Source organism: Ziziphus jujuba, chromosome 1 (assembly GCF_031755915.1).
Source record: "Ziziphus jujuba cultivar Dongzao chromosome 1, ASM3175591v1".
Taxonomy (NCBI): domain Eukaryota; kingdom Viridiplantae; phylum Streptophyta; class Magnoliopsida; order Rosales; family Rhamnaceae; genus Ziziphus; species Ziziphus jujuba.
Genome location: NC_083379.1, coordinates 35,369,803 through 35,386,647, shown reverse-complemented (window position 1 = coordinate 35,386,647; position 16,845 = coordinate 35,369,803). Strand labels below are relative to the sequence as shown.

Sequence of the window (16,845 nt, the reverse complement as noted above, 5' to 3'; positions counted from 1 at the left end):
CATAAGAAGCATCTAATATCTAACCGTCATTAATGCATTTGGCCGGATTGAGTTGTGGATATATATATATATATATATATATGACATAAAGAGTACAAAATTGAGTAGTGTATTTGCATGAAGCAACTACTTCAATTGAGAATCCTCAAAGACATGTTGCTGCATCCACATCCATCTCATTATTACTTGCATATTTGACAGTCACACAAACACAACATTTGCAATTGCTCAACAAGTAAATAATTATCTTATAATTAATGAAAGAAAAGACGCATTTTCTGATTCAAATATCAATTGATTGAAATAATTTTGAACAAAAAAAAAAAAAACTAATTAGTATAAGAAGGTAAGAATCCATGAAACATTAATGAAACTGAAAAAATCAAGCGCCATATTAATTAATTGCAATAGCCAGAGAGAGATGCATTAATTGAACTTTAACTTAGATAAGATATTACATATATATATATATATATGTTTGTATCAAAGTTTTAGTCTGACAAAGGAAAAGGAAACTAAAAAGCTGTATGTAAATAAAAACAACAGAAAATCAAATAAAGGAAAGCCATTTTGATTCTAATAAGAAAGCTTGAGAGACAAATCAACATGATTAGAAGCTTTACTACCATTGACTGGAACTGAAGCTTCCAAAGGCAGAATCTCTGTGTCCTTGGGAAAAGTGCTTCCATATTCATATTCTTCTTTTCCCGCTGGGAAAAACTCATACTCCATTAACACTCCTCCACCACTCTCTGCATATAGGTTTCCCTTCCTGTGAATAGCCAAAACCTCTACTCCCTACAAAACCCATGTAATATAATTTAATCCCAACGAACCAAATGTCATATTAATAATATAAATATATTGTTTTTTTTTTTTTTTTTGGTTCTTTGTTAATTTTTTCAGTGGAATTCTTTCTGGTTTCTACCTCATGATCAATATTGCGTCCTGAATAATAACCAGTTGATCTCAATGATGCTCCGGCACCTAAACCAAAGGTTTCTCCGATCAAGGGTGAAATGCTCTCTGAGTTCAACCCCAGAAAAATATTAGTACCACCCATTGGCAATTCCTTGGAACATTTCTCTTTTCCTCCATGGACAACTATACTACTTTCACCATTGAACCGCTTCTTCTGTAACACCAAAAAAAAAAAAAAAAAAAAAAATTGATGTTGGCGAGTTTGTCAAAATGACAGAAAAAACGGAAAAAGAAAACCACATGAACTTTTAATGTAGCAGACCGACTAGGCAGTAAATATTTTGAAAACGCACCCCCCCAACACACACACACACACCAAAAAAAAAAAAAGGGCCTTTTCTCTCTATTTTTCTAGGAAGCCAAACAAGAAAGGAAACAAAAGCAGGCTAATTAAAACCCACCTTGCAGCAGACATCGCAGCGATCAGAAAACACAACAGCAGAGCTGGTGTGCATTTTTGGCATTGAAGAGAGCTCTTTCGAGGTCTCATACAAGTTGGCTCCCACTTTTTCCCTCTGATCCGGAGCTCCGACAATCCCATAAGGATTCGGTTCTACCAAAATAGGGTTAATTCTCGTACCCGAAACGTTAAACCCAGAACCAGAAGACCCACAACCAAACCCACCATTCCCAATCCTCTGAACAGCCAAACCACCACCCCTTTCAAAACCATACAAACCAGTACCAGTACCAGTACCATTATAGGAGCCATTAATCACGACCGGCCCAGGCCCACCACCACCGTACTGAACCGGAACACTGCCAAGTGGATCGGAAACCTTTTGGAAATTATACTGATCGAGAAGATTCAGAGGTTGCTGTTGTTGTTGTAGTTGGGCTATTTCGCTCATTTTCTTCAATCGCTCTTCCATTCTTAGGCGTTCGAGCTGAGCCACACCCAGACCTCGCTGAGGTTGCTTCTTCGGGTTTGAACCTTTGCCCGATTTCCTTGCTCTGGTTTTCGATGTTTCGGGTTTGGGTTCTTCCGAACCGAGATGGACTTTGTTGGTGGTGGACTGATCCCGTGCGGTGTTTTGTTCATGAGTAGCCATGAGTATTAGTGGGGTGGCCATTTTTGGGAAAAAAAAAAAATTTATGTTTCAGAGACTGAGTGAAAAAGAGAGAGTTGGGTTTTGAAAAAGAAAACGTTTTTGTGTGTTTCTGAAGATGAGGAATAGGATTGAAAAATATACAGGGACGTTTAATGTTTTAGAATGATAGTGTATATAAAGAAGATTTTAGATTTTTAGAGAGAGAAAATACTGTGTTTTATACCACAGAGAGAGAGAGAGAGAGAGAGATGTCCTTGTAAAACCATGCCAGATACTACCTGTGAATTGCTAAAAGGACACCGCCATGTCTCTCTCTCTCTCTCTTTGCTACTATATTGCTAGTATGTGTTTTTTGTTTTTGTTTCTGGGGTTTTCTCTTCTTCTTTTTTCTTTATTTATTTTTTTTTTTCTTCTTATCTCCATGCTAAATTTTACTATGTCCCCTCCACCACAGTATCATTTTTATTATTATTTTTTTATTTTTTGTGTCCTTTTCTGAATTCCCTCCAACAAAAAATATTTACATAATCCCTGGACAGAGTAAAAAAACAGAGTGGACGCAAGGTTTTTAGTATTCCAGAGAAAACACCAATCCCATGAAGGCATTCTTCAATACCAATCTCATAAGGTAATAAAATACAAACCGTAAAATATAAATCCAAAAGCAAGTGACAAACACGCTCATAGGCAAAGCGTGAAGTATGAGTTACCATAACATGGTACCCACAGACACGTGTCAAAAGCTGAGCCCAGTGGGCGATTATATATGCACACCAGCAGGACAGGCGTGGTCGGAAACCATGAAGCGCAGCGATTCAGCTAGATGCCAAAACAAGCAAATAAGAACCCTTTGTAGCACAGCTTTCAGTTTTGGCAAATTTAGCAAAAATATTATTAGGTTTTGAAATTCAACACCAAAAAGAAGCTCTTCAGCTTTGCATTTTTTAGTGGGGTTTGTTTTTTTCTCTTTTACTATATTGCCTATGGAATGGTGCATGGTGATCAATGATCATGGTGATGATCATCGTCGGATCATGGGGCCGGTGAAGATAGATAGGGAATGAGGGCTCATTAGGTGGTAGTGAATGTGACTAACACCATGTTTAATGGTGTAGTTGTTCAACATATTGAAAGTACTGCCTCCTGGGCAATCATAGAGAGTAAGATTTGCTCATGAATATATCAATCCGCCTATGATATAGGCTTGCAATGATATTATTGGCCATACATGGTAAAATCTAAAAGCTGAACCCCATGTGGTCTACGTACTTTAGTATATTTGGTAGTGTCATTTTTATTCTTATTATTTTTCAAAACATATAAGAGATAGAGATTGGAATTCGTCTGGTGGTTTTTGTTTAATTATGTTTATAATTATAATATAACTAGATAAATTTAAAGAAACATGGAACATAATTCGGAGTATCTCTGATAGAAATGAAAATTAGGTAAACTGAAAAATTCTACTTCAATAACAAAATATAAATATTGAATTTTAAACCGATATGATACAAAAATCATAAAAATGGATATTTATTTTTAAAGGCTGTTCGACATTGCAACGTTTTCTCAAAGATAAAATTTTTTTTTCCTTAAAAAATCAATTTTTAAGAAATAAAAAATAAAAAATATGTAATTAATTAATGCTTTTCTTAGATAGTACAATTAAAGAACAAATTTTGAATTAGCTACCAATATATACATTCATATAATCTAAATATCAATACTATTAATTTCTATACTATATAATATAATCCGCATTCTTATTGAAGATGCTTTAATAATAAATTTTATTGCAATAGTAATATTGGATGTACATGGCATTCTATAAATATGTTTAGAATGAGAATATATAATTTGTTGATGTTTAAGACTCAATTATTTTTTAGTGAAACTAATAGTTAAGTACTAATACTAGTCTATACATTTTAAACCAAAATTAATTAAAGAATTCACTTGTAAATGAAAGTTATTTTCGGTAGCATCACGCTCGAACTTAATCTTATAGTCAAAGATGAAAATTTCTTATCTTCTTGGTTACACCAAAGTTTGAAATTCATAATAGCAAAATGGGACCTGATTACAATTGGAACAAAGTAAGCATATCCAGTCTTCATGACAAAGCATTTGTCTAAATTAAAGAATCTCAACCTTTATGAACTGCTTGACTTTTTACTATACACAAAATGATCAAAATTGTCATGTCCAAATTAAATGGTCTCAACGTATATTGCCCGCTTGACTTTTTACTAACCATATGCAAAAGGATCAAAATTTGCTTATGTTGGATCTAAATTAATCAAAGATCGTAGGCTATATCAGCACTAATTTGAGTTAAATCAATACACATTTAGGAAGAATTTCATCAATCCTTGAGGTGTATATATATCTATAAATTTAGCAGTTTAAGCAACTACTAGTTTAGTAGTGACCGAGTCAACTAATGAAATTTCAAATCAATAGTACAACTTCTATGCAAAAAGGGAAAAAAAAAAATCAATAGTATTTTTAAAAGTCAATAAAATTTTGCGCTTAACTGATATGCCTTAATGAAATTTAGATATAGGTAAAATGGAAGCCTCAATAATTAGAATTTCTAGGAAATTTAGAAATTTCTTGGTGGAAAGAGGTTTGGGTAGTTACTTAATTAATGTGAAAGAAAAAAGAATCAAAAACATCTTTTTGACATTTTATGGTTGAAATTTACTCTTCACGCGGTTTTTGGGATGATAGAGAAAGACTGAAGACAAAAGATCAATATGGGTAAAACTATGGGTATCATATCTTTTAACAAATAAAGATTCCAAGTTTGAACGTTCTAAGATTCTTTTTTTTTTTTTTTTTTTTTTTTTGGGACAGCGGACTAATATTGTTTTTGAAATCTGCTCAATTATGTGTGCTAATTTATTGTGTAATATCATTGGTTGGAAATATAAAGCAAAGTTGGTTTATATGGGAATGGAAGTGAGCGTAATGATAATCATCTATAGACCTAAGCTTTCTATACTTGGTATCAATAGCTTCAAGAATGATGGTTTTTGTTTTATTTTTGGTCTCAGTAGGCATCTTAATGTGTCTCAATCAACATTTTGGTTAATTTCCTACACCAACCTAACCGATCCATATTAGAGACTTCCCTATCATGAGCTTCACACCAATCGGAAAAAACCCAAAACCATTTTTATTTTTATTTTTTGGGGAAAAGGATTTTAAAAAAAAATAAAAATAAAAAAAAACATAAATTGAACCAGTTTCTCAACATCCAAAACACCTACATGGACTCAATTGAGACCCACCAAATCTCTACCTAAATGCTTGTTAATTAACGAACAAATTAAAAAATATTTGGGTAGACACATATTGGATGCTTCATCTCAAGAAAGAAGAAAGTTTTAGATCCTTGAACCAATAGCATGAATCCACGTTTACAGACTTACAAATGGTAGAATCCATGTAGTTGCACAAAATGCATGCCCGCATCTTAGTCAAGCCCTCAAAGCCAAAAGCCAAAACCGCGTGACCAACCGACGCGTGTCGATACAATCCGGATGGGGATGTCATATTGCCCCCTCTCTCCATAGGCCATGGTAGGGTGTACGAAACTCGCGCCGTCCTGTGCTTTTTTTATTTGAAAAGATTTGAGGATGATCTTGACCAAGGCTAGCTCGCCACGTCACCATCTGGCTCCATTTTCGGATTATGGACCTTGATCTTGAAAGACAATCAAATGGCTTGGAGCCCCCCATCCTGAAAACCACAGCAGTGGGACTCACCCTCTCATCTCTCTCAGTGGTCCCCGCTTGAGGCAGGGGTGGCCCACTTCTATATTTGGGTCTGGCGTACGATGACAGATATGGGTATTGAACACAAAATAACGGCTGGGGAAAAGGGGCACACCACACAGTGTGTGCTTTGGGTGGGGGTTTTTCTCTTGGGTTTGGCACGTGCGAGGGAGATGGGTTCTTTGTGTTTCCACACGTGTTCATATATGATTGCTGGTTTTTTATTTTTTATTTTTTTATTTGGGTGGGGACAGACACGGCCTGTAGAGCCATAGAGGAATGATATGGTCTAGACGATGTTTTATTTTTGTTTTTATTTTTTAAATTAAAATTTTTACCTTAAGGCTATGGTGGGTCATTTGGTGAACATAAGCTTACAGTGGGTCTTTGTTACAGCTCTTTTGGGTGTTTTCTTTTTGGTGTGGACCAGCTCACACGTGTTAGAAAGATAGCTCTATCTTCATTTAGTTTCAGGTTGTTGGGAATTTCATAAAACATTCTTGTTTTATATCTAATTTTTTTATGCATCCAACCTAAATATTTCTGTTTCGCTCTGGGTCTCTAGCTCGATTTTGTTTTAGATATTGACTGATGCGGTGAATTTAAGTTTCTTTGTATCTTAGAATCTACGGGAATATCTAGAAGATATTTTTAATTTATATTGTTGAATTAAAATTTATATATTTATTAAAAAAAATATATAGAAACAACTAAATGCGCATACATACATACATGTAATGAATTTTCTGCTAGAAAATTATTGTTATTTAAGCTGCCATTCGTGCATAGAAGAAGTTGAGTTGGCTAGCAATGAGCCAATAACAATGTACAATTTTTATTTTTATTTTTTATTCTTGTCTTCTAATAGAAAATAAAATTTTGATGTGTTCTCCTAAGGGTTGCTAAAAGGAAACCAGAAGTTGGGGTAACAGTTAGTTGTGGCTTTATACTACTTGTGAAAGAGCTAACCATATTTGAACAAAGTAGCAAAAGATCGTCCCCTTTACATTTCTATGCCAATAAGACAATCATAAATAAGGACCACAGGGGAGATATAATTATTTAGATCTCAATCTGAACTGAGATTTGCTTTTCATTATCTGTGTTTTTTTTTTCATTTATGATTACTATTCTGCCCTCACCTTACATCCCCATAAAGACCAAGTTGTCCATCACCCATTTCCTTGTAGTCCCATATGACATGGCCAGTGAGAGGCAGTACATGCAGATTTAGTGCACAGTCTTGCACAGATTTTATGGAGGGCCCAGATGAGCAGCATACAGACATTGGCGGCATATCTGAGCCGTCAATGGATGACTAACTTGTGTAACAAATATTCGGTTTCTACAACATTTACTGTGCATTAGGGTGTATTTTTGAGTGCATATGGAACAGGGTCATTGTCATCTGGTTGTTGTATTGAAAGTGCAAAAATTCAGTACAAAACAGAGACTCAGACATAAAGCAAGATATGTCTGAGAGATGTCTGCTCTGCATGCACAATGTCACTGGTGCAACCCATTTAAACAAAGGTTTTGTACCAAAATTTAAAGGTTTTTCTTTGCCATTGAGAACTAAAGACATGAGTCCTAATTGCTGTGCCAATAAATCATCTATGGTTTTAAGCCATAACTTGAATGTTGAATTTCCACGCAATTAGATAAATTTGATGATTGACAATAAATCCAATGGGATAGATTTACCACCAAGGCACTATAAAGGAAATGGGAACATTTGGTTATTAGATGAAAATAAATATAGAAATGATTGGTTTATATATACAAAAAATAATATAATAATAATTTCACTGGTACAAAAAATGGGAATCACCATATCGGGGAAAGTAACAGGTTAAATATTGAATTAGTATATCATACGAAAGTTTAAAGCCCATGACATATACGAGCTTCAAGCTTCCAACACAGGCTTTGCAAAAGCAACACTCTTAGGGAGGACGAATGATGCACACAACATCCATTTTCCTGGTGCTACAAGGCGTACCCTACGCATTTCTACATCAACTGCCACTTCTGACAGAGAAATTCTTATTCTCTGCATTAAAAAATAAATAAATAAATAAATAATACCATAATTATTAGTAACATTGAATACATGGTGACAGAAAAATCAAGGATGAAAGAAACATGAAAGGATTTACACTAATCAACCCAGGCTCAGCAACACAGAATACAAATTTATATTTACAAGACTTCAGAACCTAACCTCGTGAAAGTCAAACTCTGGATCTTGAGCTTTAGAGAATCCATATACATGGATCGTTGGCAAGCTGAATTCTTCATCCCGAGGTCTCTCTCTTAATACTCCCCGAAATGCATCTGTTGGTAGACAAAGGAGTATTAGGATTGCATTATTGTGTAGCATGAAGCAGCCCAACTTGGAAAACATCACAAACCTGACTCACCACCCTTCTTACCATTTCAATTTAACTGTACGATGTTAGTCGTGATCAACCAATAAGTGCCTCTTCCTTTAAAGCTTTCTACCACACTTGGACATAACAAGGACTCTTAAGTTCCAAACATTTATAAGTAGACTCATCTAATTAAATACCAACTTATTCCCTTTTTACGTAGTTTGGTTATAAGCAAATATCAAATTATGAAGTTTACTTGCCACAGAAAAAGAAAAAATAAGGTCTTTTTCCCCAAGGGAAATAAATATACCTAGAAATTCGGCAGCATCATTTGGCAAATTCATCACCACTTGTGTTATTGAATGGGCTCTTTCACTTGAAAACATAGCTATAATGAATCTCCTCCCATCCATGTTAAAGACCTAGGCAGTAACAAATACACCAATTATAAAACAAAAATAATCAGATAAAAAACAAAGAAACCTTTTTACTGAATCATGCACAATTAATATGAAAGACAGCATCAATCTAGGATATGCTAAATAATACCATAAGCTTATTGCATACCTTAATCTTCCTTTCAAGTTTGTTGAGGACACAATTTCTTTCCAAATAGTCAATTGCATAAGGATTCAAGTCATTAGCATATACTCTTTTTACAATCTTTGCAGCTGATATAGCTATTGGACCAACACCAGAGAAAACATCACCTGTCAATCACAATACAATATGACCAAAATAACATGGACAGCTCAAAAATTTGATATTTAAGCAAACTAGGAGCTAAAAATGTAAGTTGAAAATTTCATTCAAAAAGCAATCCCAATGTTTTAGCAATTATTACATGTGAACTTCCAGATGATAATGATTTCAAGATCTCAGATCCTAGTCAAGGTTCTAGCAAGTATTGAAGGTTTGAAATCTAATCACCATGAATTATACAAACAATGACAATTAAAATACCAACAAACTAACTCAGTTTTGATGATCTAACAAATGACTCTTTCCTGACTTTTTTAAGGCAAAAACTAAAAAGATACATAATAGGAAATAAATTATTATATTAAAGGCCCGGACTGTAAGAAGTAGCTTAAATATTAATTACGCAGAATGAGGCAAAGACAAAAACATACAAACAACATCATTGCGTGTAAAGCCATTCAAAAGCCTTTGCCTTTCAGTTGCAAGCCTAGAATTCCAATACCTGCAAAATTGATATAAGAAACATAAGATCTTCTGCCCCTAAGCTCTGATCCTATAACATTAATGAACTTATAAATAACTCTTAGGATAGGCATTTAAATCTAACCCATGATCTGGACTCCAAGCTCAAATTAACAGCTAAAGCATCTACATCAAAGCTCAATGCCTAGTGTCTGTAGCACTGTCATGAAGTTATTTTTTCCATGTCTATGAACGATGGTAGGCATTGCATTGATAAATGAATAATAATTACTAGTAATAACAATAAAATGAAATGGGGAGAGATAAAGGAGGGGGAAAAAGTACCAACACCATAACATTGAAACAGAAATTGCTTACATCTCTTGATAGTTCCAATAAGGGAACTTTTTCTTTTTATTTCTATTACAGCTAGTTTTGATGAAGGAACATTGTATGTAAGAATGCAGCTTTTCATCACAATTGTGATAAATACACGAATACACATAATATTTAGCACTAAGTATTAAGATGACATACTCATGTGGCTGCATAGATGATATACAGCTCTTTTCAAATCCTAATATATATATATATATATATAGATAATACTTTTCAAGTCCTGATATGATATCATGCGTTTAGGAAAACGATAAAAAAATATGCAGCAGATTTTTCAATAGCTTGCAATAAAAGTAGAACATACACCGTTGCTAAATCAACCTGAAACCGCAATCCACTCTCAACTACTGTGGTCACAAGGGAATGGTTGCCAGCCAAAACCTCAAGCTGCATTGTTCTGTAGTCATTATGAATGACATCAATCTTATTGACAACTGTTTGAATCTTTGGCTTATTTTTATCCAGAATCACCTGTAAAAGAGAGATATATGTTGTCTACTAAGACAGGTGGATCTATAGAACATTTAATAAATGATAAACTTAATTCAATCACAAAATCGAGCACCTTTGCAATGAGCTTTTTGTATGGTATATGTTCATCTCTCAAGTTCAGGTGTGCGATATGCCCAACTGTTTCAAATGCTGAAGGAATAATCATACCCTTGGGCAGCAAATCCTCCAAGATCTGCAAGAAAAGAATTGAATGTAACTGAATGTGCTTCAGTGGTCCTTGAAGCGACCAGTCCCTCCAATTCACAGGTTAAATTTGGTGCATAGTTCCTCAAGCCTACACCTGAACTACCCAGCCTTAGAGAAATAAAAAGACATATGAAAATATGAAAGGTTGAACCCATGTCTAGATGTTTTGAAAGGATTGACCATTGGAGAAATAGGCTCTAATGGTAAAATTTATTATTCTTATAATAATGTCCTAAAGGTTGAAGTGATTCTTTCATATGATGAAAATGGATAAGCTGAAGCACCCTTTATACTTAATCTACAGTTCTTAGTTTATTCAGCAAAAATGTAAAAACATTTCAAAAATTAAATGGCAAGTTAAAACAGCATATACAAAATGAAAAAACCAAAGACAATTCCATTTGTGAAATACCTCATTCATCTGCCAGTAACCATAGAACAGAGTCAGCTTGCATCTTACAAGCTCAAAAATTGATGCCATACTCTGCCCAGTGTTTTCTTTCAGTACAGCCTGAAGAAGGGAAAGGACATTAAATATAGGTCATAAGCAAGTAGAAGTAGGTCATACAGTCGTACATATAACTTGTTCCAAAATGGTCAAATTAACTCAACACAGGTCTGTCCACCATGATAGCTCATCACTGATTTTAAAAAGACAAAATTTTATCCTTTGCCCTAGAAGAGACTAATGCATGAACCCGAGCAGCTCAAACACTCTAAACAATATCTCTCTCATAAAACATAAAATGTTATGGAATGCTTGAAAAATCAAGCTAAAAGATGGGCCCTATCACCAGAATAACTCTTAACTCTCTTAAGGTCAAATCAGCTTGATGAAAGCAGGTTTAATAAAGCTTAACATGGCCCAATATTCAATTTACAAACTTTATCAAGGTGGATCCTTTAGTTTGTCAACCCATTATATACTCACTCTCCTCAACGAGATTTCAACTATAGTAGTTCTCCAATCGGTTTGTTTCCCATAAGTTTACTATGATTATAGTAACCCAATACACATTTGGAAGAATCAAGGAAAACAATTTAGCTTAGGTTCTTTAAAATTCTGTTCCTGACAAAAACAATCACCAGAATAACTCTAAACTCATAGTAACCCAATACACATTTGGAAGAATCAAGGAAAACAATTTAGCTTAGGTTCTTTAAAATTCTGTTCCTGACAAAAACAATCACCAGAATAACTCTAAACTCATAGTAACCCAATACACATTTGGAAGAATCAAGGAAAACAATTTAGCTTAGGTTCTTTAAAATTCTGTTCCTGACAAAAACAATCACCAGAATAACTCTAAACTCTCTTAAAAGGTCAAATCAACCAGATGAAAGCAGGTTTAATAAAGCTTAACATGGCCCAATATTCAATTTACAAAACCTTACCAAGGTGGATTCTTTTGTTTGTCATTCCATTATATTATATCCACTCTCCTCAATGATATGTTGACTATGGTAGTTCTCCAATTGGTTTGTTTCCTCCATGAAGTTTTACTATGATTAAAGTAACCTAATCTACATTTGCAAGAATCAAGGAAAACAATTTAGCTTAGGTTCTATTAAAATTCTGTTCCTGACAAAAACAAAAGTTACTAATACGCAAACCCCACTTCAATGGGGAGGTGCTTCATGGTCTTCAAAAGCCTACAGACTAAAAATTAGCCTTCCAAAGAAAGGCCAATCTATATATTAGAAAGTTTAAGTAAATGAAATTGGAGCACCAATTGGCAGCAATTAAAATGCTGCTGCAAAAACACGTTTAACCAGATTCAAAATTATACAAAACGAAATTCAGAATCATTAAAATAGGCTAATGAACTCACAAGAGCAACAGAGTGTTGGGAATAGCCACCTTAATTGCCTCAGGCAACTCTTCCACGCATTTATTCGCATATCTCTCATCCAAAAGCAACAACCTTGTCGAACCCCTCCATTTCTTCCCAACGAATTCATCACCCAGAAGACCCTTCATATCCTTCCCCTCTTGTTCTTCATCATCCTCCACAACCTCCACCATAGCCAATTCATTCCTCCCAGTCCTCTTAGCATTCCCTTTACCCTTCTCTTCCTCTCTCTTCTTCTTCCTCCTCTTTGGCCTCGACAACCTCGCGAGGTTGCGGAATTTCACAAACCCACGAGAACTGAAAGTCTTCACGAGCTTTTCTCTGTACAGAACCGGACTCAACGGCTCTCCATCGTCCTCTGCTTTCCCATATAAACGCCGATTCACCGAAACAAGATCATCTTCTTCTTCGTTTGGATGGTTCCCTACAAGCTGTGCGAGCTCATCAACGATGTCGTCGCCGGGGACTCTAGCAATGTTGCGGATGCGAGGCCAGTTCAAGAGGTGACCTCGGAGGCGGCTCTCGAAGGCGAAGCAGTCTTTGGAAGGGACTCGAAGCGCCGCCATGTCGAAAATCCTGACGAATTTGTCTTCGTCGAGCAAACAATCATCGTTGGCTTGTGGTGGCTGTTCTTCCGGGTGGTTTTGGATGGAGGGTTGAGATAGGGGCATTGAGGGTATTTTGCCCTTGCGAAGGGAAGGTCCATAGGAGGAGAGTTTTAGGTGGTGTGGAAGTTGTTGATCCGCAGTGGCTGTGGTGGTGAAGGAGGGGAGAGAGAGGGTTGGGAATTTGGGGTAGAGTGTGTAAAGTGGAAGAGAGTGGGGTCTAAGAGTGAGAAAGAGCTTGGTCACCATATCCGCTCGCTGTGACTGAAAAATCAACCAATGGCTTAGGATTAGAAGGAAGTGTGCGTGTATGGTGGTTGTCGCTTTCTCATCAAATAAGTCGGTCAGTCGTCGTTGATGAACTGCACAGTCGAAGCGAAAGCGAAGACAGAATTTGAGGGTTTAGGACTGGTATAAGGATGCTCAACATGTAGATAACAATTATTCCAGCGGTACTGCAATAGTTTTTTTTTTAGTATTATTATTATTATTATTTATTTATTTTATGAAAAAGTGACTCAAAAAATTTATGAAATAAAATATAATATACTTAAAATTTTAAGAGACAAAATTAAAAATTATTATCTGACATAACAATAGCAATTTACTACTTTTATAAGTATTTAAAAAAGTATAAGACAATAAAGAAACTTATTTTGTGATTGTTATTTTTAAAATGTTTTTTAGTGATTATTTTTGGTTTTAAATTCTAACTTAATTCTATTTCTTTAATTTTTGTTCATGTGTCATGTCATAATAAAATGAGTAACCATGCAAAATATACTAATAATAGAAAAGGAAATTCGGCTAAAATAAAATTTTAAAATTGTTTATATTTTTGTCATATTTTTACTGAATTTAAAACTCCAGAAATAGGGTTAAAATAATTAATGAAATCAAACTAATAATAGGAGTTAACGTAATTAAACTTTAAACTATTAATTTAGTTAATATACATATTACAGTATTAAATCTAGATCTCTAAATGTAATCTCTTCAATGATAAAAAAACAAAAAAACAAAAAAACAAAAAAACAAAAAACCGTACTTAAGCTCGGTATAGGTTTTCATAAATGTATACTAATTACATAGAAGGATTTAAAAAAGGATGCCGGAATTCAGACAGCTTAAGACCCCAAACCACCAATAGCAACAAAACAATTGGTTCCACCAAGAAATTCCAAAACTACAACAAAAACAAATTGACGAGTCTTCGTGCCCTTTGGCAATATGTTATACAAATATTTCACACACAAAAAAAAAAATAATAAAAAAATATTCACAAAAAAAAAAGAAGCTATTGACTTGCACGATCAATAAGCACACGGTCGAATCGCTTCTTATACTCGGCCGAATCCATTTCCGCAGGCTTTTCCGACGCCCGAGCTTGTCTACCCGCCCAAAACGGTATGCAAAACAGCCACGTGGATGTGCAAAATATAGCGCAGATTTTCCCGCATGTTATCAAAGCCAACAGGCTCAGAACCATCAAACACAAACCTCTATTTGAAGCGTAACACAATCTCTTTTCCTCTGCACCTTCAACGTTGTTGTCGTTTGTTTGTCTCCACACGAATGAGTTGGATCCAAACGACCTTATCCTCTCTGTCGTAATATTTCTTGAATTCATGTTGTTGTTATTATTATTGTTATTATTATTATTATTCACTGCTGAGTTTGCTAATTGTGAACCGCAGTTACCGCACATTGGAGGTGCAATGTAAACGGCGGCAGAGGATACTGATAGAGATGATGGAACCCGGCTCATCATTCTTGATCGATCCGACGACTCATAGTCTCTTGTATAGAAATCGCTCATCAACGAGTTTGAAGATTTTTGCGGAAACAATTTTTTCTTTCCAAGACCCTTTGTCTGTTAAAATAATAACCAAATTATATATTACCAAAAAAAATGGAAAACAAAGCAATAACATTTTAATATTAAATTTTGGAAGGAAAAATCTAAAGCTCTTGAATCCTTATACCAATGAAGCGTCGCATAGAACGGCCTTCAAGGCACGAGAAATCCTACGGCTGCCAAATCTTTTCGGCCGGGGACCACTATATTCTTCTTCGTCTTCCTGATCGTCCTCCGACAAAGATGTCGGTGAAAATTCCGGGAACACGGCGGCTTCTTTCTTGCCCGTAGACATGTACTTGAAAAGATCATCATCATCTTCTGAACCATTTATGCCACCTCTTGGTCGGACAAAACCGTCGATGTTGGCCGGTCGGAAACACATCAAGAACCTCTTCCTCCTGCTTATTTTGTTGTTTTTCGAGGACGTCGATGACGACTTTGTGGTGGTGGTTGTTTCAGTGGAGTCCATGACGGTTGGGTGGTTTGGATGGTTTTTATGACCAGCCTGATTCTCAGACAGAAATATTTTGAGTAGTTAATTTGATTGGCCTGGTATTTCGATGATAATTAGGTTTGATCCGTTAACGAGGATATAGGAGGTGTTTGGGACGCGAGAAAGTTGGAGTTCCATGATCTGAGAAAGCGAAGGAAAACTCTTCGGATATTGTCTAGGTTACGGTTTTTATATAAAAATATACGGATTTTTATTTTATTTTTTGGCGTTGAGGAATTTCATGAGGCCGGCAATGCCGCTCGCTCTTCGTGTACTCCGGTAAACGGAAATTCTGGTTAAAGATCTTTTCAAATTATTTTATAGCCAGATATGGAAATGGAAAAAAAAGAAAAAAAAAAAGGATTTTTTTTAAATATGGATATTTTTAATATCTATTATCTAATTGGGAAATTTTCTACTTCTTCTCTGGTCTTAATATGGAATTGGTATTTTCGTTTTCATATAAATTTGTGGTTATTTCTTTTCAAAAAAAAAAAAAAAAAAGGTAGAAATTTGGGGTTATTTATTTATTTTTTTAAGCAATTTTCGGGTTATTTTATTAGGTTTCTTTCTATTTTTTTTGTTTTTTGTTTTTTGCTTTTTTTTTTTTTTTTTTGAGTAAAGGTTTCTTTCTATTTAATTTGTGTTTTTTTTTTTTTCCATTCATTAGTTATTACCAACAAATCGATTATTACTGAGGTGTGGACGCGTGGCATATAGATTATTATATGGCATGTTTCATTTATTTATTTATTTTAAAATCTTTTTTTGGTGAGTTGTTTATGTTAATATCTTGTTTGCATTAATTTAAACTGAATCAACTTTGTAATGTCCTTTTTAGGATCTTCCAATGAAAAAAGTTTTAAAAAAAAGGGAAAAGATTCTCACTTTACAATCAAACATTTCCCAATAAAAAAAATAAAAAATAAAAAGAATTTTTAAGCACTACTCTTTCTTAATCCCAAAAAAAAAAAAAAAAAAAAAACTTTTATATGTACATATATAAATATATATTACCTTGAAGATTACCTTGAATATATACATATATATTTATATTATATACATATTTATATATATATATATATTGATATTAAAAAATTACCTTGAACTTGATAGGGCATTTATTTTTATTGTCATTTAACACCTAAACATAGATATGGTTAAATAAAGGAAAAATTATTAATTGAAAGCAAATTTAACGTTGTAAGAAATTGTTTAAAAAATCTATTAAAAAGTTTCAAAAAAATCTTGTAAAAAAATACTAAATGTGTTTGGAGAGTTTTTTTTTTTTTTTTTTCGAAAATTCTACTTAAATATTAAAATTTTTTTTATTAAAAAATAAAGATATTTGACAAGAATCAACAGTCATTCATTTGACAAAAGAGAAAAATATGTAAAAACAAAAACAAACTAAGAACCACACAATGAAATTTTTTTAACTCCAAGAAAATGATTTAATAAAGTAGAAGGGTGAAGGACTAATTGATCACAAGCTGGTAAAAATAATCAAATTTTTAAACTATGCTTATTTGTCAATTAAATTGTTAAAAATCAATATCAAGTGCATGAAGTACTTTTGGG

The 16,845-nt window shown here is 34.2% G+C and overlaps 3 protein-coding genes across 5 annotated transcripts; all 3 read right to left on the bottom strand.

Moving 5' to 3' along the window:
- Positions 1-420: 420 nt before the first annotated feature.
- Positions 421-2,435, bottom strand: LOC107430873 (protein SPOROCYTELESS). Of its 2 annotated transcripts, none has more exons than XM_016041748.4 (3): positions 1,383-2,425; positions 929-1,135; positions 421-798 (listed from the first exon to the last, which is right to left on the bottom strand). In XM_016041748.4, exons 1-3 carry the CDS (start codon positions 2,052-2,054, stop codon positions 577-579), a joined length of 1,101 nt encoding a protein of 366 aa, XP_015897234.1. In that variant the 5' UTR covers positions 2,055-2,425; the 3' UTR covers positions 421-576. The 2 variants fall into 2 exon arrangements, with proteins under 2 accessions (XP_015897234.1, XP_024926173.1); XM_025070405.3 differs by having other exon boundaries at positions 590-798; positions 961-1,135; positions 1,383-2,435.
- Positions 2,436-7,568: 5,133 nt separating this feature from the next.
- On the bottom strand, positions 7,569-13,364 carry LOC112490528 (tRNA (guanine(37)-N1)-methyltransferase 1). 2 transcript variants are annotated; one of them, XM_048463145.2, is made up of 9 exons: positions 12,314-13,363; positions 10,865-10,963; positions 10,319-10,438; positions 10,058-10,224; positions 9,324-9,394; positions 8,758-8,900; positions 8,501-8,612; positions 8,040-8,152; positions 7,569-7,868 (listed from the first exon to the last, which is right to left on the bottom strand). In XM_048463145.2, the coding sequence occupies exons 1-9, from the start codon at positions 13,157-13,159 to the stop codon at positions 7,725-7,727; spliced, it is 1,815 nt and encodes a 604-aa protein (XP_048319102.2). In that variant the 5' UTR covers positions 13,160-13,363; the 3' UTR covers positions 7,569-7,724. The 2 variants fall into 2 exon arrangements, 1 of the variants encoding a protein (XP_048319102.2); XR_007237786.2 differs by having other exon boundaries at positions 7,833-7,868; positions 8,040-8,324; positions 12,314-13,364.
- A 734-nt stretch (positions 13,365-14,098) lies between these two features.
- LOC107430350 (uncharacterized) lies at positions 14,099-15,584 on the bottom strand. The gene is made up of 2 exons (XM_016041188.4): positions 14,896-15,584; positions 14,099-14,783 (listed from the first exon to the last, which is right to left on the bottom strand). The coding sequence occupies exons 1-2, from the start codon at positions 15,238-15,240 to the stop codon at positions 14,208-14,210; spliced, it is 921 nt and encodes a 306-aa protein (XP_015896674.3). The 5' UTR covers positions 15,241-15,584; the 3' UTR covers positions 14,099-14,207.
- Between the last annotated feature and the right edge of the window lie 1,261 nt (positions 15,585-16,845).

What these genes read in the sequence shown, in the direction of transcription:
- LOC107430873 (XM_016041748.4), bottom strand. Translation starts at nt 2,054, where the DNA reads ATGGCCACCCCACTAATACTCATGGCTACTCATGAACAAAACACCGCA. An exon ending in GCTGCGATGTCTGCTGCAAG is followed by an intron (nt 1,136 to 1,382) that starts GTGGGTTTTAAT and finishes TTGGTGTTACAG; the next exon opens with AAGAAGCGGTTCAATGGTGA. An exon ending in GACGCAATATTGATCATGAG is followed by an intron (nt 799 to 928) that starts GTAGAAACCAGA and finishes TGGGTTTTGTAG; the next exon opens with GGAGTAGAGGTTTTGGCTAT.
- LOC112490528 (XM_048463145.2), bottom strand. Translation starts at nt 13,159, where the DNA reads ATGGTGACCAAGCTCTTTCTCACTCTTAGACCCCACTCTCTTCCACTT. An exon ending in AGTTGCCTGAGGCAATTAAG is followed by an intron (nt 10,964 to 12,313) that starts GTGGCTATTCCC and finishes TCCCTTCTTCAG; the next exon opens with GCTGTACTGAAAGAAAACAC. An exon ending in ACAAAAAGCTCATTGCAAAG is followed by an intron (nt 10,225 to 10,318) that starts GTGCTCGATTTT and finishes TCTCTTTTACAG; the next exon opens with GTGATTCTGGATAAAAATAA.
- LOC107430350 (XM_016041188.4), bottom strand. Translation starts at nt 15,240, where the DNA reads ATGGACTCCACTGAAACAACCACCACCACAAAGTCGTCATCGACGTCC. An exon ending in TTCTATGCGACGCTTCATTG is followed by an intron (nt 14,784 to 14,895) that starts GTATAAGGATTC and finishes TTATTTTAACAG; the next exon opens with ACAAAGGGTCTTGGAAAGAA.